This window comes from Sebastes fasciatus, chromosome 16 (genome assembly GCF_043250625.1).
Source record: "Sebastes fasciatus isolate fSebFas1 chromosome 16, fSebFas1.pri, whole genome shotgun sequence".
Lineage (NCBI taxonomy): Eukaryota > Metazoa > Chordata > Actinopteri > Perciformes > Sebastidae > Sebastes > Sebastes fasciatus.
Window position 1 is genome coordinate 24,425,797 of NC_133810.1, and position 26,874 is coordinate 24,452,670.

Here is a 26,874-nt window from a genome sequence, read left to right on the forward strand (position 1 = left end):
CCTTCCTCACAGTTCAGCAAGGTAGTCTTGGTAGCAGAGCTAGCTAGCAACCTATCCGGTGTCTGTTGCTAACACGCTAATTGAACCTCCAGCAAACCGCTGTCTCTATGCCTGATATGACTGAGAGCACATAGCCAGCATGAATGCGTGTTTCTTATGATGCCGAATTAGCTCGTAACTAAGTGTGTGAGGGACGTGACAGAAGAGGGAGTCTTGCCACTAAGCCAGCAGACAGCAGCGTCGGTTAACGTCAGTTAGTGTGGACCAACGCTGCCTCCTGCTGCTAGCACAACTTCCTCCTCTGTCAGTGGATGAGCTAGTTAGTTGTGGTGATCTCAGCTAGCTTCAAACACACACACACACACACCACGGCGGGTTGGATACATGTCTACCTCTCAACCGCGAGACGAAAAGGGAAATCTTGCAGTTCATGTTTCGCCAAGAAGTCGGTGTGACGTCTTTTATTCCATCGTGTTCGTCTCTTTTCCAACACGAGAAGAGGAATATGTCCAGGTATAACATCTACAGCCTGCTGGACTGGGTCTACGGCGGCGTGGACCCAAAGTTTGAGGGCAACGGGGGGCCCGAGTGCGCCGCCTTCCTCGCGCCCCAGCAGCGGGTCAGTGAGAGTCTGGTCATCGTCCTCATCTCTCTGGTGGAGATATGCGTGGCTCTGAAGAAGATCAACCTCTCCAAAGAGCTCAGGGTGGTGGGGAAAGACTGCTGCACACGGACAGTAAAGGAGGACAGTCTGGGCAAGAACCTGTTGCTTGTTGCCCTTTGTATGACTTTTGGAGTGGAGGTTGGGTTCAAATTCGCCACCAAGACTGTGATATATTTGCTGAACCCCTGCCATGTCATGACCATGGTTCAGGTAAGGATGAGTTTTAAGACTACGAGTTATTTACTAAGTCTGTGCACACTCCCTGGATGAGTTTGCTGAAGTGAAAGCAACACCTGAAGACTTACTTGTATTAAAGGGCAAATGTCATGCTCATTTTCAGGTTCATACTTGTAGTTTGGGTTTCTACTAGAACATGTTTACAGACTTACTTATATTAAAGGGCACATGTCATGCTCATTTTCAGGTTCATACTTGTAGTTTGGGTTTCTACTAGAACATGTTTACATGCTTTAATGTTCAAAAAACACATTATTTTTCCTTATACTGTCTGTGTGAATATACCTGTATTCACCCTCTGTCTGAAACGCTCCGTTTTAGCGCCTGTCTCTCTCTAAAAAAAAAAGAAGAAAAGCCCAGTCTGCTCTGATCGGTGAGCTTTTCCGATCTTTCGCATCTGCACTGTCGACCGTCTTCACAGCCTTAATGCAGCCGGGGACTTACTGGGTGTGTCACCTACACAGAGTTTAGCTGCACTTCTAACCGTGACTGTAGAGTTGTGACATTACAACTTTACGTAAAAAGTTTTCATTTTTCTTCTAAACAAACTGACACAGAGTTGTTGACCCTTAACGTGAACCCCTGCCATGTCATGACCATGGTTCAGGTAAGGATGAGTTTTAAGACTACGTGTATTTACTAAGTCTGTGCACACTCCCTGCATGGGCTGCTAAAGGGAAAGCAACACCTGAAGACTTACTTATATTAAAGGGCACATTACATGCTCATTTTCAGATTCATACATGTAGTTTGGGTTTCCACTAGAACATGTTTACATACTTTAATGTTCAAAAAACACATTATTTTTCTCACACTGTCTGTCTGAATATACCTGTATTCACCCTCTGTATGAAATGCTCCGATTTAGTGCCTGTCTCTATGATAAGATCCCCTTCTGAAAAAGCCCAGTCTGCTCTGATTTGTGAGCAAATCAAAAACACATTATTTTTCCTCATACTGGGTGTGTCACCTACACAGAGTTTAGCTGCACTTCTACCCGTGACTGTATAGTTGTGACATCACAACTTTACGGAAGTTTTCATTTTCTTCTAAACGGACTGACACAGAGTTGTTGACCATTAACGATTTATTTTATAATGTGTTAGTTGAGTTTGACTACTATCTTTTTTTCAAGTACATGTTGTCCTGACCTCACCCACCTACCGTATTGTGAAACACTGTGGTTGGTATTTTACAATCAGGGTTACCTAAGGACTTTTTCCTTCCTTCAGTTGCATATCAACATGCTTTTCATTTGAGCCCTACAGAAGCAGATGTACAAAAAAGTGAAGTAACAGGTTGTGTTTTTATCAGGCCATCTGATGTCAGTACACCAGGGGTTCTCAAACTTTTTGGAGGCCAAGAACCCCTTTATAGAGGGGGAATTTTCAACACTGATTAAGCATGCTTACTGCCATTTGTAGTCTTAGATGCCATTGCAACTATTTAACCTGTTTCATAGTGATAAACAGAAACACTTTCCAATTTAAGTCATGTTAAGATAAGATGAGATAATCTTTATTAGTCCCACAGCGGGGACATTTGCAATGTTATTGAATGTTAATACCACTTATATAACTTTTTATAAAGAGGGGGAATTTATTCAAATTGCATTTGGACTCAACTTGACAGCATTTATAGCCGAGATTTTCAAGTAACTAAGCTTTCAGAAAACGAACAGTGGCAAGACTGGCATATTCCTGATGAATCCAGACATTTAAAGGGGATCACCACCCACATTAAGAATTCCAATATGTTATTTCCATGGCCTAGTAACGTTCAATCAATATTTGTGAACAAGAGCTACTCTCTCATAACCAGAAACCAGAGAAGTAAGTCTCAAACTTGTGATGTCATAGGGTATAGAGTCTGGAGCTGCTCCATAGACAATGAATGGGAGACCCACAGACTGTTTGTTTTCTTTTTTGAGCTTTAGGGTACAAATGCTGTGTCTTTTGTGCGCTCAAATCCATTGTTGTCAATGTAGTCATGCGGCAGGCACGCTCAAACGCGAGAGCAATGCGCCCCCAAGTTAAAAATAGTTCAACTTTTGGAGCGCACTGCATGTCGTGATGAGGAACGACCAATCTCAGCCAGCAGATATCTTTTCTTTCTTCTGTAAATATCAGTCTACGGTAAATATATGGAGGAGTTAATCATTTTAGTGCAGGGCTACCCAGAGCTTTACCATCTGTCCCACGGACTATTTTATTTGCTTCACCCTTTCCGTCTGAGGAAGAAACAACATCTAGTTGAAAGGTCCGCCAAACTGACAGAGAGAAATCGAGTGTAAAGCTATGGTGCTGGAAATCCATTTATCTTTGTTTTGCTTGTGTTCCGTTTAGTCAGCGAGGCTTCCCGCTAAATTACCGCAACTTCATCATCATCGTTATCGCAGCGTGCAGGTTTTGGTTGCTTAGTAACGGCAGGCGCGACAGGTGCGCGACCTCCCAAGCACATTGGAAAGAAAAGAAAAAAGCGGCACAGCTGGCATTTTTCCACGCGTGTTAGACGCGGCATGTATACGGCCCCTTATTCTATTGTAGTGTTGTGACAGAAAATGTTCCCATATACTCAGAACGTTCCCCTGGGTGCTCTCAGTGTCATCTAGTACATCTCTCCCCATTCATTGTCTATGGAGCAGCTCCACACTTTATACCCTATGACATCACAAATTTGAGTTTTAGCACTCTGGTTTTAGTTTTTTTAATAGAGTTCTTCATGTTTATTAATATTCTTAGACCATAGGAACATGTATGCATTTTGAAAATAGCCATAGTTCCCCTTTAAACTCACCAGCCTAAAGCTGACTTTCAGTAAGTGCTTCAACTCCAAAATAATGAACTTATTGCTGTGTGTCACAATCATATCGGTTTCTATTTGTGCAAATGGTCCCCATCTGTAGATATGCAACATTGTATTTTATACTAATTGTTTTGTGTACCCCACTTTGGGAATCACTAGTGTACACTTTGTACAGCGTTTACATGGGGTGTAAATTGAAAATAATCACAGTAAGCAGGGGAGGTAGTCCAGACAGACCTGTTGTCTCAAGTTCAGCCCTCTAGGTATGCAACAAGAGCTGGGCGTCTTCTGATTTGAACCCACATGATTGTTAATGACAGGAAGAGCTGAAGTTATGAACAGCTGTAAAGCTACCGAGGAGCTGAATTTATAACTGCACAGGAAGCTAGTTGTTTGATTCATACAGTATAACCATGGGAATTAAAGTGGGTGATGACGTATATTGTATTTCCTCAAATTTGAATCAGACGTTACAAACAACACAAAGCTTCTCTGTTCTGACTGCTGCCATGCAAATATACAGCACCTGCATGTCTCTCCTCCGCCTCCTGACTGGCTGACCTTCACGGTACATGATTGCTCACCATGGGTCATGGGCAACGGGTCTCTGCCAACTGTGTTTTAATGCACATGCACATGAATTATGGAGAACAAGTCGTAGCGATGTATCCTGATTATTTAACATCACATGGCAGTGGTGTGATGAGCTTGTGGACATTGATGAATAACTTGCGGTGATGAAGAATTGATGGATGGTAGCAAAATGGCCTTCACGTATGCGGACCAAGGTTAAGATAATCCACAGTAGGTAGTCCTCATGCTTGTTAACAGTTGAGTGTGATCACAAGAGGGAATTTAAAGAAAATAAACAATACGTTTTTTTATAGGGCTGTCAATCAATTAGAATAATTAATCACGATTAAACGCAAATTAATTGCACATTTTTTATCTGTTCAAAATGCACCTTAAAGGGAGATTTGTCAAGTATTTAATACTTTTATCAACATGGGAGTGGGAAAATATGCTTGCTTTATGCAAATGTATGTATATATTTATTATTGGAAATCAATTAACAACACAAAACAATGACAAATATTGTCCAGAAACCCTCACAGGTACTGCATTTAACATAAAAAATATGCACAAATCATAACATGCAAACTCAAGCCCAACAGGCAACAACAGCTGTCGGTGTGCTGACTTGACTTGGTATCCATAGAGCCCATTTTCATTCACATATCTTGAGGTCAGAGGTCCCCTTTGAAAATGGCCATGCCAGTTTTTTCCTCACCAAAATTTAACGCAAGTTTGGAGCGTTATTTAGCTTCCTTTGCGACTAGCCAATATGGCATGGTTGGTACCTTAGGTTTTATAGTTTCATGACAATGCCAGCATCTACACTTTAGCTTTATAACTGCCTGCTACAACCCAAAAATTGCAAATTGTGTTAATGCGTTAAAGAAATTAGTGGCTTTGAAACAAATTATTATTAACGCGCTAACTTTTTCAGCCCTAGTTCTTTTTTATAAAAGGAAGAGGTGCAATGAAAGGAGGTGGAAGTTGCCGTGTTCTTGTAACATTTCTATTTCTCTTTTGAAACAGGATAACAGGAAGGAAGAGTTGTTTCTGTCAACGGGATGGCTCTGCAGGGACCAAGTTTATTTGTTGCAGGGAATGTGGCCAGGGGCTAGCTGGAGATTGGCCGTTTAATATCAGAAAAATAGGTGGAACATGAAGTGTGTTGTGGATTCTTGCTTTATCGAAGGTGATGTTTGTGGGCTCGAAGGTGCACTGTTGTCCTGCGGGTGATTTGTCAATGAGAGGGCTGGAAGGAGATGTAATATGTGTTGAATATATGACAGCTTAATAGTGGTGATTGTTCCCAGGATGTTACTGTGTGTTTATATCGACTCATTTCGTAATCTGACTCCACCCACCAGGTATTTATTACAGTGGATTCATAGTATATGGGTGTGGTACTTAAAGGTCACCTATTATGCAAAATGCACTTTTCCATGTCTTTTAAACATCAATATCTGTCCCCAGTGTGTCTACAGGCCACCATAGTATCATAAAAGACCATCCTCTCTCTTTTTCTCCTCCTCCGTTTGTCCGGAAATGGGTGCAGAAAAAAAATTCGCTTTTTTCCTTGTATTCTGACGTCATTAGAGAATGCAAGCCACGTGAGGGTTTCCTGGTCGAACCAGAGCAGAACCTTCAGTAGCTGACCCCGCCCCACAGCGCGTCACTGTCTCTCCTCCTCAACCTAACTTGAGTAAAGTAGCTCCTGTTAGTCTGCAAGAACCAGCAGAACAGGCTTCATGTACTCCCATCATCTAAATATAACATGTTCTTTCACAAAGGCTTTATGTAATTACACTGTTTAAACAGGTGATATTTATATATTATATATATTTGATGTCATGCATGTAGCAGAGTACAGGTAGTAAATAGTGACTTGTAAGCAACACAACACATTTCTGTTTCACAGTCAAACTTTATTTGAGTTGATAGATGACAATATTAATTATTCACAGCATTTGTAATCATCTCACCTGTTAGTTAGTTATGTTAACATGGTACAGGAGAAAGTCTTCAGCTCTGGTAAACTATGGTAAGCTAAGCTCCGGTGGTCTGTAGTCATGGTAACACAGAGACAGCTACTACTGTAAATAATATACCATTACTCTGATCTTCCATACATTTATCTTTTAGCAGAAATAATGAACTGACTACTGTTTCACATCTTCTATTTTCTACCCTGATGGTCGCTGTGTTTACACACCGTGTCATAGCGGTAGCATGTAGCTAACCCGTTAGCATGTAGCTACATGCTAACGGGTTAGCTACATGCTACCGGGTTAGCTCTGTATCTCCATGTAAACAGAGCCATCTGCTCTCAGCTGTCTGCTCTCAGCTCTCTGCTCTCCTCTGGGATGATTCTGTCGGTCATTTCTCACAGATGGATCTGTAAAGACAGACGTAAAACAGAGTGTATGTTTACGGTTTACAGAGTTGATGCATGAGGTAAACACTGAGCTAACTAACAGAGATATAAACAGCATTATTTACCTGAGAGAAACCGTCAGGAAAACCTGGAGTCTGGACCGCAGATGTTCATCATGTGTCGCCGATTTCTGATCAGATTCCTCCGGTAACGTGCGCTGGGTGAAGTTTCTGGTTTATAAACTTTAAAGTGGTTTATAAACTTTATTCTAGCTGCTATCTCTCCACTCGTCTCTCTCTCTCTCTCTCTCTCTAGAGAGAGAGAGAGAGAGAGAGCTTCTCCGGGAGGGAGGGGGAGGGTGACACTGTTGTTGAGGACGTTTGATTGACAGAAAACGCTGACCAATCAGAGCAGAGTGGGAGGAGACAGAGGCTACAGACACAGAAATCAGCACTTTTGGAAATGGGCTGAAACAGAGGTTATAGAGACATGCTGGAATGCATGATCTGATTGTTTTTTTGAAAAAAAACCTTCAGAGACATGGTTTGGAGGTGTCTGAGACCTATAATAACTAGTTTAAATGGAGTATAATATGTGACCTTTAATCAAATCCCTTTGGAAATCTAAAACCAAAACATTGCAAAGATCCTCACTTTTTCCTGTCTCCTTTTTAAGCTTAATAACCCAGCAACTATGATTAAAAACAGTGCATCTGGAAATGAGAGCGAGAAGTCCACATTTATGAGTTCATTTTACAGCCTGAAAATGATAGGCTATTGTAAAGTTCCCATGGTGCCTGCCTGGCAAGAGTCAAGTGTTGCTGTAACTGAAGTAACCAAAGTCCTTGAGCAATCAGCACAGGCACCTACTTCACCTGTGTGTTGAGAATATAACCACTCGACTGTGTTGCCGTGCTGCTGCAGGTTGCTTGCCCTGCGGAGTCATTACACAGCAGCCTGTTTGCTAGAATGCTTCATTAGCATTGGCTGAATTCTACTTTTTCTGTAGTGTAAATATTATTACTAAATACTTGCACAGAATGCAGATGCGTAAGACTGCACACAAACACCTAAATCAAACACCTTGTAATTAAACTATTTGTTGGTGAAAAATAATGCTTTTATCATGCATGGAGTGCTGTGTCAGTTTTGCCACATGAATATCAAAAACACCAGGCGAGCAAGCAAGCATCACTCAGCCCAAGGTGAGCAAGACACGCACTGTGGGTGAAGAGTTCAGTGTCTGATGACTGATGAGTTGATGCCTCACATCTGACAACACTGATGTCAGTTATCTTTCCCTCCACATGGAACAACAGCAATCACATTGCCTCGCTGACAGACGTCCAACTGATTACTGACAGATCAATGTACTGTCATGCGTTTCAACTAGAGTCCAGTGGATAAACAAACACAGGATATGGTGGGCTTAGCATTGCTCTCTATGGGTAGAATTATTACACAAATACAGTCTTTTTTTTCTTTTCTCTCAATGAGTGACGTCACAGTGACTACGTCCACTTCTTATATACAGTCTATGATTTACATTGATAGGCGATGATGTGCATACCATGATAGTTTTGATTTGCTCCGCAGTTGATTAGATTTCTAATGTAGCCCAATAAGTGACATTTTCAGATTTATCTATTTTGTTGAAATGCTAGATTTGGCCCACAGGATGCTAACACGGGATGCTATGAGCCCTTTTTTAAGGTGCAATGCAAGTCAAGTCAAGTTCAATTTTATTTGTCTCCGCAGAGCAATTGGTTTCACAGAATAAAGTGTGACATAAAACATAAAGACAACATGAAATCACACCGTAAAAATAGCACAAACTCAACAGCACTGCATCAATGAACAAGCATGATCATCACTACAGCGATAGAAAACAATACAACGATGACTACCTGTCATCCCCCTGACTTAATAAAATACAACCAAAAGCTGGTGTAACATGACACATGGTAATGTCAGGACTCCAGTTAGGAAACATGAACCTGACTTTCACATGCCACGGGTCAGATTTTTAGATGCTACAAAGGCTATTATTGAAGCACCCTGCAAAGATAATAATCATGATTCAATCTTCTGTCTTGAGTGTTTGAATTTGTCATTACTGTAAACATGCTGTCCAACCTTGTGCGTGTTCAGGGATGATTTAATTTCTCTGTAGTGTCTCTAGGGTGACTCACCACCTCCTACAGGAATCTCGCAGTGAGCTGGGAGTTTCCTTTTAACACGCGATGATAGGTAAGCTCTGGCCAAACACAGAGCCCCTCCATATTAAGTGAACTTTCTTCCCTTGTAGATGTTGCCACGGGTCCAGTGTGACTGATCATATAAAACCGTGACAGATATTATGAGCCGATGATAAATACTGCTACAGGGTCCAGGAAACAATAACTCATCCCTCTTCAAAACAGGCCCGCAGCAGCTTTGAACGGTTTTAATAGGAGTCTAAAATACTGCTTGTTAGCACAATGCAGCAATGAACATAAAGACTCTGTGCTTTGTCTTTGCTCTAAAGGTTGGGAGCTTGCCTATAACTTGAAGTACCGTGCTGTTAACAAGCTGTGTGCAACAAACATTCCAGTATCAATATAACAGACTACGGTATCAGCATTATCTTTACATATAGCGCCATTTATCAGCCGTAGCAATAACATCTAGCCGAACAGATTGTTGACTCAGTGATTCAGATCACGCTGAACGCACCGTACTGTATTATTTAATGACTACACTTGTCAAAATGAAGTGTGGCTTATCAGTAATGAGGTCTGCCAATCTATAAGTAAGCCATTGATCTTTTTTTTTTTGCAGCGTTTATTCGTCACAGCTTGAACGATCATTATACAGCCACAGCTGTGCTTTTACTTTGAAAATGCTCTGCAAACAATGCGGAAAATGTTTTTGTTCAGTTAAAATGAAGTTATATTTTGCACTATACATCAAATTTACCAAAAAATAGTCAACATTACACACCAGTTTCAGTCTTTTTATTGGTTGTCTTCCATTTCTCGGTTTGGAGACTGTCTCCATCTGGCATTATGCCTCAGCCTGCGGCACCCTCCAGATAAATTTATATTTCAGTTGTAAAATTAATTGGGAGTAACGACCATTGGAGGTAATTGTGTCTTTAATGCTGCAACAACACCGTCAAGGCTGGTTCGATTCTCATAAATGTGATCATGCATGTGGATATAATCTGGACTGGATTGTCTATTGGAGCTGCAGTGAAGCTCGTGTAGAGTGATGAAGAATTTGGTTGACCGTTGAAATGGTGACTCCTCTTGAGTCATGGTGCTTTCCAATGAGGTCGTGTTTACCGTGTTCATGAGAAGAGTCCGTATGAACGCCCCCCCCCCCCCTCTTGTGGTATTTACGACCTCATAAGTGGAAAGTTTCTGAAAGCTCCGAGTTCACGAGTTGTGTTTCTTGATGTTGTCAGAAATGGTGGAGGCCATGAAGGTAATTTTTCGGTGCATAATAAGTTAATATATTGTAATTTTAGTCATTTTTCTTCATAATTTTATAATATGTCCAGAGAGAGAGAGAGAGAGAGAGAGATTTTAAGTCAACATGTAACTATCCAGATAGTGTGAATGACTATCATATACTTATTTCACTGTACTTTGACTGCACTGTAAAGGGTAATATTTGGGTTTGAAAAATCAGCCAAAGGTCCAGACGTGAGGAAGCCACTTCCTGTCAACACTGAGTGACCTAATTACTAAAGTGCACATCAAAAGTGACGAAAAGAAGTGTTCCCTATTTGACATGTTTGACGAAACGCTGCTAAACAGTTTTAAAACCCAACTTCTGAAGATTATACTGTAAAAAAATTAAGTAAAGAAACACAATTGGAGCAATCGACATTTGTTGATGGCATTCCAAGAGAGCTGATGACAAGACCATAAACATAATGAACACATATTTAGCTACAAAGTCACAATTTAGAGTTTCCTGTCACCTTGAACTCATTTTTTGTTCCCGATTTAAATTGAAGGTCAAATTTATTCAAAACGGAGCCGACTCAACTCATTTTGACAGATTTGGCAATGATGACAGTAAAAGCACACAGCAGGAAATGCCTGCCCTTTCACAATGACTAAGACGCCCGCATTATGCCAGCACAAACTGTAAAGGCTTGATGAAATAACAACATTGCCCAGTCTGGCAGTCTTTATTGACCGAAACAACATGCCTAGTAATGTGCATGAAATCCGTTTTCTTGTGTACAGTGAAAATACAGTAGAGATGATATGACATCACTGCATTGTATTAATCATATACAGAGAAGCGTGTACCCTCGTCTAAGAACTGTTCGTAGAGAATATGTTTTACATATTGCCTATATTCCCCTTAACAGCATATCGGGTAATGTTCATATTGAAAATATCTGCAAAATGTTTACTATCAACTTATTTTGTGGGCAGTGGGCAGTGTTCAATATTAAATAAATACATAAGTAATTACGAGCTCAAAAAATCACAAATGTATTTCGGAATTTATTAAAACTTCAATAATAAAATAATTATTATGAAATGTTCATCATTCAAATGTTTCTCTTATACAAGTTCATTTTTATTTCTTAATAGACATTTCTTTTTCAAAATCCCTTTTTCAAAAGTGCTTTTTTTTATTTCATGCTGGCATTTTTCCCAATAACACTTTTATTTCACGCCACATGTCATAATGCCACATATCATCATGCCATATATCACCGGCCTCTTAAGCTTACAAGCTCAACAACTGCTGCCAGATTTAGCCAGTTAGTGCCTGTTAACTAGAGCAACAAGAAAGTCAAAGTATAATCCTGAATCAACTGTCTTGCTGCTGCTTTAATTAAACACAGACGCAGAAAGTAAGATCTCTCTTTATTTATTTAGCTTAACAAAGCTGCACATGCTGAGTCGTGAGCTTGGTTGATTCAGAATAACTATGGCATTGTTGTTGTTCCAGCTAACAGATGCTAACTGGCTAAATTTGGTAGCAGTTGTTGAGCTCGCTATAGCTTGAGGCAAGGGGCATCACAAACAAAACTTTTGGATTTGTAAATAATTACTTTGGATTTACAAACAAAACCTTTGGATTTGCAAACAAATATTTTTGGATTTGCAAACAAAACTTTTGGATATGCAAACAAATATTTTGGATTTGAAAACAAAACTTTTGGATTTGCCAACAGATATGTTGGATTTGCAAACAAAACTGGGATTTTCAAACAAAAATGTAGATTTGCATTAAAACATTTTTAATCACAAATTAATTTTACTTGCAACAAAACATTTTTTTAATTGCGATAAAATATTTTGCTCTCAAACCTATTCTGTTTGCTTGCATAATAAAGGCACAAAAGTAACTCCGTAGACAACTCGGTCGGTCAGCAGTGCCTTTTGATAACTCCTGGACCCGGTGTTCCCAGCTTATTAAACTCAGCGTCTGTTACTCCCTCTCTCTCCCTGCCCTCTGGTTATGTAATTAGTTCCTCCTCTGTTCTCTTTTGTTTATTGTATGCACTTAACAACAGTCACACACCATCCTCACCCCCAACACTACTGACACCACATCCCATGCCTTTGGATGTTCTGTTATGTACATAATGTGAAACAGCGCGTCTCCCACAGCCTGAAGAGCCAGGTTTGTGGTTCCCAAACTGTTGGTTCATTTATATATTTAAACATACATTTATTTCATAATGTATTTTGTATTTATTTAATACTGAACACTGAGCTTCCATGTAAGGGAGCGGTGTGTAATTGGTTCAATGTGTCTGACGTGAGACAAAGGATTTGTCTTTTACCGTTTTACTGCAGGCAGCACAAACACACAGTAAACAATGGTGGCTGACAGTGACAATCCATCTGAGGAATTTGCATTGGCCAAGGACGCACACCTGTCAGCTTTGGCAAAACCATTTGTATTCATGAAAAGCTAGTTTCATATATTGTTTCATTCCTCTGAAAGGAAATATGAGCATTAATTAATTTGCACAAGATAGAATGGAAAAACATGTCTGGAAAAGATTTAAGATATATAGAGAGAAACTATTTATTGATATCTATTTATTATTAGCATTACTATTTATTTTTCATTCATAAATTAAAAAAATATATTTATATTTTTTCTTTTAAAATTTTTATTTATTTATATATTTTTTCTTTTATCATTATTACTTTTTTTCTCTCCTTTGTTTTTGAAAATGTCTACATGTATTTCAAAGTTCAGGATTATACATTTATTTAATCTAAAAGCTTTAGTTTGTTACAGACGGTGTCTACAAAACAAACTTTGGTTGTGTTCACAGTGCAGGTTAATATGAGTTGATAGGTGTGCTGCAGATCAATCACTGAGACGTATCCCCTGGCCGGTGGCTAGTTGTACAACAGATCTCAAGTAAATTGCTTTCTTGTAATTCTGTTTCCAGCCTTTGCCCTCCAGGCAGACCAACTCTTTCTTGTGTCAGATAGTGTTTCCAACCAATCCATGTTTGCAGCATCCTCCAAGCCCCAGCAGCACAGTCGCTGAGCATAGATGGGATGTATAACTGGGATCCACATTCTAACCTATAGTCCCATTCAATTATAAAGCCAACATGTTGAAATATGAATGCTTCCGAAAGAGGAAATGAAAGGATTAGAAACCAATTTTAAACTGGCCTTTTTGTTCTCAAATGTATAAAATGCATGTTAAATAAAATATCAGCTGCCTGCACTTGGAGCTGTGAATATATTGCTGTTAGTGTTTTGTTAAATCATTCATGACTCTGCTGTAAATTTAACCTGGACTCACAGGTTCAAGGTTTGAATTTGTAACACAGTCATTATCATAAAAAGCCCGACCAAAACACATCAGTCCAGGATTTATACACATCCATGGTCATGCTCTTCAGTTAACAGAAATTGATTATTTTCCTTCTCCCTGTTCAATGAGCAATGAGTTGTAGATTGCTTCAATCGACAGCAATGAAATATATTAATGCTATTCTCGACCACTGGGCCGGGGCCTCAGATCGCCATCTAGTGCGCCGTGTAGGTACCTTCCAAATGGTTAGATTAACCTCTTCAAAATCCGACAGCTGCTATTCTGTCTTTCATACTGGTATCATATGAAACTAGAAAACCTAAGGAATCAATTTGTCCCAACCATGTCATGGTAGCCTCCCGGGAAGAGCGCTAAATAATGCTCCAAAGTTGCACTAAATTTTGGCGAGGAAAAAATTGGCATTTTCAAAAGGGCCCCTTGACCTCTGACCTCAAGATATCTGATTGAAAATGGGTTCTATGGGTACCCACGAGTCTCCCCTTTACACACATGGCTGACGTTCTCGGAAGCAGTGACTCAAAATGGTGATATGATTCATAATGGCAGGCAGTGATGAATGAGGGTAAGCTGAATATTTTTGTGGGTCATTACAGCCGACATATTTATAACCCAGTTTGTCATTTATTTGGGAAGGTGGTCCACAGACGTTTTCTATTGATCAAAAGTGGGCCTCAAGTTATAAAAGGTTGAGAACCCGTGCATTAAAGGGATAGTTCGGATTGTTTGAAGTGAGGTTGTATGAGGTACTTATCCATAGTCAATGTATTACCTACACTGTTATGGACGAGGGCAGCAGCAAAACATATTGTAGCCACCAAAAAGTGAATATCGGTTTATATCAGGCTACATATTGTCACCGCTTTACTTTGCCGTCAGACAGCCCTTTGTGACGAGGAACTGCCACCAGACTCCTTTGACAAAAACAGTCATTTCGCCTCGCAGAACACAAGGGTTGCTGGTCTACCACTGCCTCAATCCATTAGTTTGTTTGTATTACTGTGTGACTCTGGAGTTTTACAGGGTTAGTTCGGATTCAACAACACCTACTACTCATTTTAACATTTCCAAATCTACCGTAATTGTTTGACCAACCTCCTGGGTCCCATCTGAACTCTGTGTTTTTTGTTTTCTTCTTTGAAGCAGGAAGCACTTTACAGTTGCCTTAGGGGGGTACTCCGTTCAAGGCTCCTGCTCTTATTATATTCATTAAAAAAAAAACTTGTTAAAGCAATTTGTTCATTTTCTTTATTTACAGCACTGAACGCTGGAAGCTCTCGGAGCATTCAAGCTGTTCCGTAATGATTGTGAGTTTAATGTGATAATGTGGTTTCTCATCAACAGATCTTCCTGCTGGCCTGCCCGCCATGCAAAACAGCGATGGTTGTGTTTAGGTGAGTATATTTACCCCTGGCTCATGTCTTCTTTCCTCTGTGTTTTATTCAGTGAGATCCAACAATGTGTTTTGGCAGTGGAAGTGCTAATTGTAAAAGGGCCACGACTCACAGTTTCTTGCATCGTTCCATGTCAACCTACCGTAGGAGGAACCTGTAATATAAAATGATTGGGCAGACGGACCCATATAAATCCTGGATTTTATATCCACATAAAAGCAATTGCTACATTGATTGTAATTACTTGTAGTGTTTTATTGTAATGAATTTGTTGGGGTTTTATGGGCTTCTTTCCTCAACAGCTGCTCTGGTCTGGGCAGTTAATTATTCAGGAGAAAATGACTGTTTTTGCCAGTGGGAACAACAACAAAGTTGGATTTACGCCGAAATAAATACAAGCAGGGTCACTTTCTGTTGCCTTAGCTCCATGGGAGTCACATAGTGAGCAGTTTGTAGCTGTGTCTTACCTAAAATGACCATAAAGTAGCCAACTAAGAATAAAATAGTGAGTTTGAGAAGCGTTATGACACTACAAAATGTTATGCAAAACAAAATACTTCAGAAAAATATTCACCCATCAGGCCAAGATGTTCTTCCTCATAGTAGACTAGTTTGTATAATACAGTATCAGCTTACCGGACATTTTGCGGTTATTTCCCCATGAGAAATACTTTTCTGACTCATATCCTGGTTTAGGAGATTTACACTTGTAGTTTGTGTAAACGTGGCGAACGAAGGCAAGTGAAACTGCACAAACGCCATCAATAACCTGATGAAGATGATGCCATGGAATAAAACATACCCTGCTGCTTTAAATAAGGAATGCATGTGGGTGTAATCCTGTTGACTGATGGATATTTCAGTCCTTGTTGATTTGGCGACACCTGTGGTTACCGTAGCAACAACAAATGCGGTTTCTTTTGACCGTATATTGACGTCATACCAGCAACATTACTAGTTTTAATGTCTGTATTATGTCACAGATATGAAAAAAAGTTTATAGTTATTTTTAACTCAACACTTCCTGTTTCCATTTCAAAATAAAAGTCCTCTAGCATTTTTTTTTTCTGTGAACAGAAATCCTTCATTTGTTAACACAAGGGTTTTATTCTGAAATAATTGCAAGACAGTGTTGGGGGAAAATGCAGTGACTTGCACAGCTCCATAAGTGAATAGAGCATCGACTTTTAATTATAGATTATTTACAAATGAGCTTCTTAACCTTTTTCTGTCTAAAATAAATATAAATGACATTTATAATGAGATGAAATGGCCATTATGAAAGGCAAACTCTGTGTAGAAAGAAAGGGAAACGGAAACGCTGCCAGTGTGGACACCACGCCTGTTCTTCTATCACGCCATGAGCAACTGCGTGTTCCACTCAACAGCAGGGCACGGTAAAAGGAGTTGGTTTCCTTGGTGATAAGTTGGAGGTTTGCAGACCCGCTTTGTTCCGTTAGTCCCTGCAATATATAAAACTGATCAACTGCAAAAAAAAAATGTAAAAAATGTAAAAGCCAAAAATGTCTGTTGTCTTGTAGGAGCATTTTTTATAAAAAAAAAAAAAAAAAACCTAACAGTGCTAACCTTAGTGACAAATACATTTTGTTTCCTGTGAGTGCTTCACAATAAAAGCCCCCGTGTGTTTTACCATTTAATGTGAAGCAGCAGCAGTAACTTAATACTGGAGAGTGAATAGTAAACAGAGGCTGATATTTGAATCCTGTACTGGGTTGGCGGACCCTGCCAGTAACAATGAAATCTACTTCCTAGAGAGGTAATTACGTAATGTAATTACATTGAATGGCTATGGCAGAAAAAAAACATTAACAGTCTGAATTGGGGTTTCATTTCATGAGAGCATTACAACTTTAAGAACAAATGTTTCCATTAAAAGCAAAGGCATCAAATCACCATGATTTCGATCAGGATACTACTGCCTTTTCAGAAACCTTTTTTTTTTTGTGATCAAATCTCAGTGACAATGTCTGTAAAGATTTTCAGAGAAGATGAAACAACGTTTTATTTTGCAACCCCGTGCCTCCACTTCATGCTTACATGCAGCTCCAGCTCTTCTATCAGTGTTTTATCGTATCGTGGAAATCAACTGCTTGTGTGGAACAAACAACACAGAACCAGCATCTGTATTCAAGAACGGGAGACTACCTCTCTACTTAATACACATGTAGCCTCCCTTCTGCTTTGGTTTCAGCTCCTTTTGTTCACCAGGCAGACAAAAGCATTGCGTGAGAAGCAAACATATACCGTTACCTTGTGACAGCAGAATAACACCAGAGACTTCATTCAGTCTAAGAAGCAAGTTCAGAAGTATGTCAGGTTAGGAGCAGGTTATAACACTCAAACTTAAAAATAATATCGATGACAATAAATGGAAACATTTACACACATTTACAAAAATAATCATAATGTAATAATTTATATACTAAGGTAAATGCTTATTTCCCACATCATAACATTATAGATTAACAGACTTGACTTAAACATGCCAAAGCTTCTTTAGAAATACGTCATTTTTAAATACAAACACCGGGCTAAGGTTGTTATTATTATTATGGTGCCTTCAAATTAAACTCGTGAGCTTGTGTTTACAACATGGGAAGTCGTGTCCACATGTGCTTGGCGTTCAAGTGGTTAAGTCGTGAGAACACCGTTGCTAAGCAACGGCAATATTAACAATACTGCCACAGAGGCTTACAATTTAGCAAGCGGGTAACATAATGCAGGAAATGCAAAGGCATAATGACAGAGGAGAAAGATGAGGCCGTCGGGAATATCAACATTTTCATCAGGGATATTATAAAATTACGAAGACAAACAATATACGACGAAAATTACAATATATTAACTTATTATGCACCGAAAAATGAACTTCCATGGCCTCCGGCATTTCTGACAACGTCAACAAAACACTCGTAAACTCAAAGCTTTCAGAAACTTTCCAATTACGAGGTCATGAATATAAGAGTCAGGCGTTCATATGGACTCGTGAACACGGTAAACACGACCCCATTTGAACGCACCATTAATCAATAAATGTGTTGAACTTGAACGGATCAGACCGTTGTTCCCTAAAAGGTCCGGAGGCCCCCAGAGTGACAGCTGGGCTCACTGGAACTGACATTCCTACAGCGCCGCTGTTTTCCCAGTGACCTTGGCTGTCACAACAGTTACTTGACAAAAAGAGCAGTCACATGAGATAGATCCATGCCCACACTTTGACACATAAGCTCCTGGGCTTTTCGTACACGGTGGCTCTTAGAATCATTGTTGGTTAAAAAGAAATGTGCAGAAGTTAAACATGAATGAGCATCGCACTCCCTCTGTCTGCAGGAGCAGACAGGCTGCGTATGTGCTGAACGGTGAGTGAGATGGGAGCAGCAGAAGAATGTGTGCTAACTAAAGACTATATCTAAATGCATACTAATCACGAATGAGTAGCTAGAGTCGCTGATTTGTCAGAATCGTGACAGAAACTTGTGATTTCATAGTGGAGTGTGCAACATACTGTACACATATAGAGAGAGAGGTTCTAATTAAACCATCAGTGACCCGACTTCTCCCAATCAACGCTCCCAGCAAGAGCTGACCCCGCCGACGAATGAGAGACAGCTGCTGCTAACAGCATCAGGGAGCCCTCTGATTGGCTTTCGGCAACACGGAGCAGAATCTACAGCGTCCTCCAGCTGTTTCCTCCGTGCTTATATCAGCACTAAATCACACTAACATGTCGATAACGCAATGATGCGCGCAACGTGTAAATTATGGTTTACGATGTTCCTGGGAGTCTCGGGCCAGATGTGATGGAGGACGTGAAGTTTATCAGAGCCCTGATTATTATTTTCCTCTTGTGTGTTTTCAGGCTGCAGGTCCATATGCTGAACGGAGCGTTACTGGCTTTAATGTTCCCTGTAGTCAACACAAGACTGGTAAGTAACCAGCGCTGGAAGATCTCCCATCAAATCCCTGATCTCATTCAGAAAGGCTTCATCTTCTGTCTCTGACATTAACATGGATACATGTCGTGTTAATTATCCATATATATATTTTTTTATGACAGATCAAGAGGAGAGCTTAGGTGATGTTAAGGTGATGACTACTTCTAAGAAATGTGACGTTTATATAAATATTTAAAGGTACTGTGTGTAGGATTTGGCGACACCTTGTGGTGTGGTTCCAGATTGCAACCAACTTTAGTACCCCTCCGCTCACTCCCCCCTTTCCGAGACTGCGGTAACGTGAGCTGCCGAGTGCAAAACCGTGGTTACGCTGTTCGCCTCGCCCAGAAGCCATCCTTGCCATAATAACACTACTTTAGGAGGAAGTCAGACGGCGGCTGGCGGTATACCACGGTTTTACACTCTGCGGCTGACGTTACCACAGTCTCACAAGCGTGTCGGAGAACTACGGTGGCCTTCAGGTAGCGTAAAAACGCAAAAGGCTCTCTCTAGAGCCAGTGTTTGGTTTGTCCATTCTGGGCTACTGTAGAACCACAGCAGTCCTCTTCACAGAGACTCAGTGAAGAGGACGCGCTCCCTATGTAGAAATGAAGGACTCATTCTAAGCTAATGAAAACAGTCATGAATATTATATTCCATTTCTGCTAATAGATCCCCCGAAATCTTACACACCGTTCCTTTAAACGCACGTAGTTCCTCTACTAGAGTCTGAATCTGAAGAATAAATTCCAGCATGCAAAAGGACAAAATGTCGAACTCAAGTGGCATAAAAGTACGAGCTTTAATTGATGATGGAAATCTGCTGTTTTAGAGAAGGCAATCTGAGGGAATCAGTTTAGATCTGCTTGAAAGGCTCTCGCTAACAGCAGATAATGCCCGCTAACTTTAAATCACATTTGCTCAAATGAAATCAAGTTTTGACAAGTTTGAACTTTGTCCGATTCTAACACGATCCCTGTGAAGATCAAACGCTCTCGCTACAGAATAATTCTTAACCAAAGTAAAGCAAAAGGCTTTCTGCCATAAATCTATTTCCCTTTTAAATAAAGAACGTGTTTTTCAACAAGGAAGTGTGTGCCTTCACAGAACTGTGGAGGTGGGTAATAATGGGGCCGCTTTTTTTTTTTTTTTTTTTAGCCTCAATGGTACCACAATGTCATGTGTCAACATGCCCTTCAAATAGTTTTCACAACAGATCTTGCCAACAGAAGTGTGAGGAATGAACAACACTAATGAAACTCAACTGAAGAGGCATCATAACCTTATACATCTTCTTGTCAAAACATTGAATTATACATGATATGGATTAAAAACGTAAAACACACATTTACAGAGAACAATTAACTACATTTTATTGATTATATCACTAATAATATCTCTAGTTATCTCCGGTGTGTGTGTGTTTCTGTTTTCACTAGAAAAGGTAGAGGAATTGCTAAAGTAGTCCCTTGTCTTTGTATTTTCATTTAGTCATTCATATTACGTGCCGAGGCGCTGATCCGAAGTCAGCTTCGGCTCTCCGTTGTCACGCCCCCTAATGACTCTATTTCACTAGCAGTGGAATAATAGATGAGAATGAGTGAAAAACATCCCTGGCTTCACCTCTTAATTATTTCCTCTGTTAGGAGTATTGCTTTCAAGCAGCCGCCAGCAGTTCACACGAACAGAGCACACAGTTCAGACCACAGCCCAGCCAGCTCCGGTTATTAATGGTGCTCTGAGGTCAGTACATCAGAGCACTGCGCAAGACAGAGCGCTATAAGTGTCTGTTTTGATTTTAGGTCTAAAAAGTTTAAGACTATCTACAGATATCATTCCCCAAATGTTCAGATACTTCTTTATACTGAGCAAATTAATAATCCCTGCTTGATGTGGGTTGTAAAGAATCGGTTTTATTCTCTCCTCAGCTGCCATTTGAGAAGGAGATCTACTACATCCAGCACTCCATGCTGTACCTAGTGCCTCTTTACCTTTTCAGGAAAGGAGGTAGGTGTCGACCATCAGTAACTACACCCATGTTCTCTCCGTTCACAACAACACACGATGAAATATATCTTTCACCTCTTTTTATCCTCGGGTGGATTCCCCTTTTTGTCGGTGATGTTTGAAGTTGGTGTAGATAACCTGCTTTGTCTTTGCCTGTTCAACCATGTGGGGACATGACTGTTCACGTCAGCTACACAGTTATCCGTTTATTCTCAATAAGCACCTTTTGTCTTGCTTGTTACAACGTGGAGACTGGGGAACCAGATTCTGCAGATTTGGAAATGCACTTACAGTAATTCCTGTCAAGGTGCCTTTTAAAGTCACTTAGTAGCAAATGCTAGAAGACAGAAGTGGTACTGTGCAGCTCCCAGGTGTAAATGTGTCAATTTGAAAACAGGAAATTGGCAGAAAAGAAAACCACTTTTCCTGAATGATCATGTAAGGACAGGGAAGATTTCCAATAACCTGTTGCATCCACAAGGTTTGGAGCTTTCTAAAAAAAAAAAAAATCGATTTAATTGGTAAAAAGTCTTTGGTAGAAGTTTATTCTCGGGCGTAGCACAGTAATCAAACCTCTGCACGTACTGCCTCATTGTTCATCGCTAATGTTACAATGGAGCCTCACAAAGGGAAGTATTCATTGTTCGTGTTAAACATACATAATCGGTGCACATTTAAATGTCTTCCCCTGGTAGTACTCTAGCAAATGCCAGCAGTGAGGAAACAGGAAAAGCCAGTTCGACACCACATCCTGTTCCTGGCTGTGCCTCGGCTTCAGGGTGTTCCATCTGTTGACTCGACTGATATGTTGCACAAAAAAAAAGCCAGCGTTGGCACGAGAAGATGCATTCTTTGTGTTTGCTTTCCCTCTCTTTTTAAAACCCACAAACCGAGTCACGTGTTTTACGAGCATTCCTCTTCTTGCAGGTGTGTACAAGCCTGAGCCTCTGGGGGACATGTGGTGGGCGCTGCTCTCCACCGGCATCCTGTTCCTCTACCACTTCCTCTTCTTGCAGGTCCTTGGCCTGGTAAGATGGAGCCACCTGCTGGGCTTTACACGACACTCCACTATGCAAAGTACATGGGTGTAGCGATCACACCATCACTTGTTCCATCACACCATCACTTGTAACACTGGTTTCATTCACAGGGAGAACGATAAGTCATTTCTTCAAACATAGACGAACACATAATGCAACACAAATGTGCTTCAATAAATGATATAGGCTTATTATGAAAAAAGTGTTCTCACATCTCATGCTTATTAAACACCCTGCTCACAACAACTAAATAAGAAACTTAATGAACAAGCAACACAATCCAGACAATGAAAGTAAAAGTTGGTTATGCATGGCGGTATACACGTGCTTACAGACATATAAATTAGGGCTGAAAAAATATCTAATTGTGATTATTTTGACTGATATTGCAATTGGGAGGGAATGATCATTTTTACATTTTCATTGAAAAACATTCAAATGATCTAAGATGTTTACTTAGGTCTGTAGAACATGATGTGTAGGCCAGGACATCTCTGCAGCAACACAATATTTAATTTAAAATGGTATTTTAAAACACATTTCACCTTTAACACATATTGCACCGCACTGCGGTTTGAAAATACTATATTGCAATTTCGATAAAAAATACCTATCCATTCCTGCACGTGCATGTGCACATGTATACATACGTTATTTAATCCTTTATTTAGACAGGTAGTTTTGTTTAGACCTGTGTACAAGAATTTCCATATCATTTCCATTAGGAGTGTCATATTTGAAACCAGTTCTTCCAAGCTGAGTTTGAACACGCGGTACAGCTCATGTTTAAATATCCCGTGACCCGACATTGTCAGTGGCGTCTTTATATGAGAACCAGGGAGCAGAGGTAATGAGGCAGCTTTTAGTAGTAGAGCCTTACAGACACATTTTTACAGAATGCAACTCCCTTCCATTGGCTATAGAAGAGCATCCACAGCTTCTCATGTAAAACACAACAGTGAGGGAGGAATTTATCACCTGTGATAAAGCGCAGTGCACTGAGCTTTAACCATTTTTTTCATAGTTTTTTTAACAACCTTAACAATACACAACACAAACAGCAGTAGTCATAACTTTACAAACATGATACAAACAAAAACAACACACACAAACACCACCAGGCTGACATAATTACATTAAAATGAATAGTGTATGCTGTAGTTAGTTCCAATGTTGTTAATTAGGTACAACAAAGTCTAGTCCAGATGGGTTCACCATGTCCAAGACTATTTTGAAATGTTTTAATGATTGTATTGTAGATGTTGATTCAAGGTTTGGGTATAAAATTTGAGCCTGGTGTTAAAGGTGCAGTGTGTAGGATCTGGCGGCATCTAGCGGTGAGGTTGCAGATTGCAACCAACTTAAACTTCTCCCGTGAGAACTACCGTGGCCGATGCAAATGGCCCTATCTAAAGCCAGTGTTTAGTTTGTCCATTCTGGGCTACTGTAGAAACATGGCGGCCGGCTCCGTGAAGAGGACCCGCTCCGTATATAGATATAAACGGCTCATTCTAAGAACAAAAACATAACGATTCTTATTGTAAAGTGATTATACACTAATGAAAACATACTTATTATTAGTATGTTCAATATCTGCCAATAGATCCGCCTAAATGCTACACACTGTTCCTTTAATTGCCTGACAGGTAACTATATGGTACGGGTCTACGTGTGACCACTGCTAAGTCAGTGTTCCTCTCTTTTGCTTCTATATTCTCAAAGTCTCATTTCTGCAGCCGGTTACATCAAAATTAATATCCTGTTCTGTGACACATTTGCAATTATTTAGTCCACTCGCTGTACATTGAAATTAGAGGCAGCACGAGTGAGTCATATTGAGTTGAATACCAATTAGAAGAATAAATCCACTATAGTTTAAAAAGCGAGTTTCCGAGGTTAATAGAGGGGGAGAAAGAAAAAAAAACACCAAATCGTGTCCGCCTGATTGCAAAATTATGCGCGTTAGTACACGGACAAATCATGACAGCAGAGACCAAACTCTATAAATCAGAAAAAGCTTCACAAAGTCAGAATTTACCGCAGTGCTACTGCATTGGTTTGCATAAGGTGTTTGTCTTTTCTTTTTTTTTCACCCTCTGCAATCATAAAAACACTGAAGATCTAAATAAGGTTTAGATGGTCACAAATTGCAGTGATAAAATGAAGTGGATCATTCAGCAGTCAAAGCAGTCTACGCCGTCAGATAATGAGTTGTGGAGGCCATGAACTCATCTTTCGGTCAATTTAATGATCGTTGGAGCAGAAATGAATGATTAGAAAGATATGTACGGTGAAGTCAACCATGCCATTTGCCAAAACCTCATTATCCAACTGGGCAGTACTTATTATTCTGATTGCTAATAGCATCACATTGTGTCCTATGTTGAAGCGAATTACCGTCTCGCTTTACTCGCTCGAGTTGGACCGCCGGTATCACGTGTGTTCATTCACGCTAGACGCACCGGAGAGGAGAAGGAGCTTGTCCCTATAGATACCAACCACTTTTATTTTCCACCATCAACCATGGAAGAAATAACCACTGTTGCTCACTTTTACATGTGTGGAAGTCCCAGATATGTCGGAAAACCAAACGCCGTCGTGTCTAGGTTCACAACATCACCCGGCGGCGAGCTGTATTCACATACAGTGCCATCGCACTGACTGTATCTAGCAACCCACACGTCGCTGAAATAAACAGATTGTGCTGTGATTTAATTGTAATAAACATCAAAAGGATGCCGAAATAACTACATAACGATGCAGATTTGTAAAAAGTCTGAATTCATGCTTTGTCATATCTGTCTGCAAGACGACAAGCGAACAACTTTTAAAATGCTTGTTTTCTGAATGGAGTTCGGATCAATCAGTGCCAGGCTATGCAGCTGCTCCATCAACACTCGAGATAAAGTCATCTAGGCATAAGCACGGCAGCGACTTCGCTGTTTATACCATAGACAGTCTGTTGTTTATACACATACATTTATACACAGAGTTTCGTGCGGGCTATGTATTAATATGAGGTACTATCATAGCTCTGGGTGACCACAGACAGCTACAATAGGCCTATTTTTTTTCCTCCGTTTCTGATTCAACAACGTCAGGAGAGCAGTGACGACAGGAGGAGAATCTCAACGCTGATAGGCTTTTGCGTCACGTGAATTTGTCGCTGGAGTTGGCGTCTATTCGCCTCCTTATATCGACTTTTTACATAATCACGAAGTTCACTTTGCTCTTGGTATGAATGCACCATTACTCAACCTGTCTGTCTCTGTCCCCCCTCCAGGCGACCGAGGTCAACCTCAACAACATGCTGTGTCCGGCCGTGTCCGACCCCTTCTACGGGCCCTGGTACCGGGTGTGGGCGACGGGCCACCAGACCCTGCTGACCCTCCTCCACGGGAAGGTCCTCACGTTCCTCTCGCAGCACACGGGCTCCGCGTGCCGATGCCTAATGGACACGCTCCGACTGCGCAGCAAGAAGGTCGATTGAATGTCCGCGAGGACGCACGCAGACCTTCTAGCCTTTCATTCTAAATGCCTGCTCTCATCACAGAGATTTTTCTTTTCTTTCTTTTTTTTTTTTTTTAAATCAACATTTTAACACGTCTTTTTACATCGGTTTTACTGAACCAAGTGAGCATTTCAGGGCCAGTGAATCAATGTGTCATTATTTTAGCGTTGTAGTCGGCTTGCATACATACTTGCATGCTCAAACATAACGGGGCATTGTAAGGCTGGTAGTTGGCATAATGGAGTTGGGACAGATGGTTTTTTTTTTTGGGAATATAATTTCCAGAAACATGTAAGTGAATTTGTGGGACGTTTCTCATGCTGCCTTTTTGTAACTGTAAAATTTTTAAGGACAGGAAATAGGAGTCACCCAGATGTCACTACTGATCTGCAGTTTGTTACACTTTCAGTTCTTTATTTTTCTTTGTCTCATGTGCGTTTTGAAAACAGATCGTGAATGTTTGTAAAAGTTATCGCTCGGTTATAGTCGGAGGATTTTTTGTTCATCATGTAAGATCACCTCTCAGCGTTGTCATGACTGAAAATACAAAGGGCGTCGTTCTGTTCCAGCTTTGCTACACACATGTACAGGGTATGACAGCATTATTCGTGGCCTCTTTTTTTTGCATTTCTGGCTCCAGCCCGCTCAGATCATTCCAGTTGTGATAATCAGGGGACACGAGGATGTACTATGCGCTGAGACTCAAAGTGATGAATGAGGACTTATGGATCTACACTGGGGTGTTACAATTATTACCTCTGGCGAGGAGGAGTTTTGTCCGTTATTTTGTTGTAATATTGGACCATATTCCATTGAATACAAACCTCAGTGCGCCGTTGGGATGAATGTGACGTTTGCCAAGAGAGAGAAGATCTTGACAAAATACGTACTGTATCTGGGCTGGAATCATGCATCATGACACTTGAATTGTTGCTTGATCCTCAAGTTAATCTTACAAGACACCCCGAATCCACACCTGTGATTCAACTGTGTGACAGCGAGTCACAGGCTCAGTTTAGTGTAAAAAAAAAAAAAGGAAAAGAAAAAGGAAAATGCATCAGATGATCTGCATGAAGTCACTTTGGGTCATTTGTTGACGACCCATTCGGAAGAAAGTATTAACCAGCATTGGCAATTGGAATATTTCAGCCATGGTGTATATCATTTCAAGTGTTAGGGGTGTGTGTGTGTATTACTGTAGCATATACTGTACTTCACTGTAAAGAAGGGATAAGACAAACTTTTGTATTTCTATCGGTTCGAGTGTATGTGCTGTATTGACAATAAAAGTGATTTCAGTCAACCAACGTTCTTATGTGTGTTTTTAAAGATGTTCAGGATGTATTTTTAAAGGTTCTCTATATGATATTTAGAGCATTGATATAGCAGCAAACAAATATTTGCTATGTAATGATATAGAGGAGTAATGTCTACCTGAGCAGAGAATAAAGTCTTTCTCCCTCTGTGTGTGTTGTAATCCGATCTTCTCTGT

At 40.3% G+C, this 26,874-nt stretch overlaps 1 protein-coding gene across 3 annotated transcripts; it reads left to right on the plus strand.

Moving 5' to 3' along the window:
• tmem164 (transmembrane protein 164) lies at positions 1–26,685 on the plus strand. 3 transcript variants are annotated; one of them, XM_074610771.1, is made up of 6 exons: positions 1–874; positions 14,819–14,868; positions 18,749–18,815; positions 20,753–20,831; positions 21,759–21,859; positions 25,155–26,685. In XM_074610771.1, the coding sequence occupies exons 1-6, from the start codon at positions 431–433 to the stop codon at positions 25,359–25,361; spliced, it is 948 nt and encodes a 315-aa protein (XP_074466872.1). In that variant the 5' UTR covers positions 1–430; the 3' UTR covers positions 25,362–26,685. The 3 variants fall into 3 exon arrangements, with proteins under 3 accessions (XP_074466872.1, XP_074466874.1, XP_074466873.1); XM_074610773.1 differs by having other exon boundaries at positions 1–174; XM_074610772.1 differs by lacking the exon at positions 1–874 and adding an exon at positions 1,461–1,508.
• Positions 26,686–26,874: the final 189 nt, after the last annotated feature.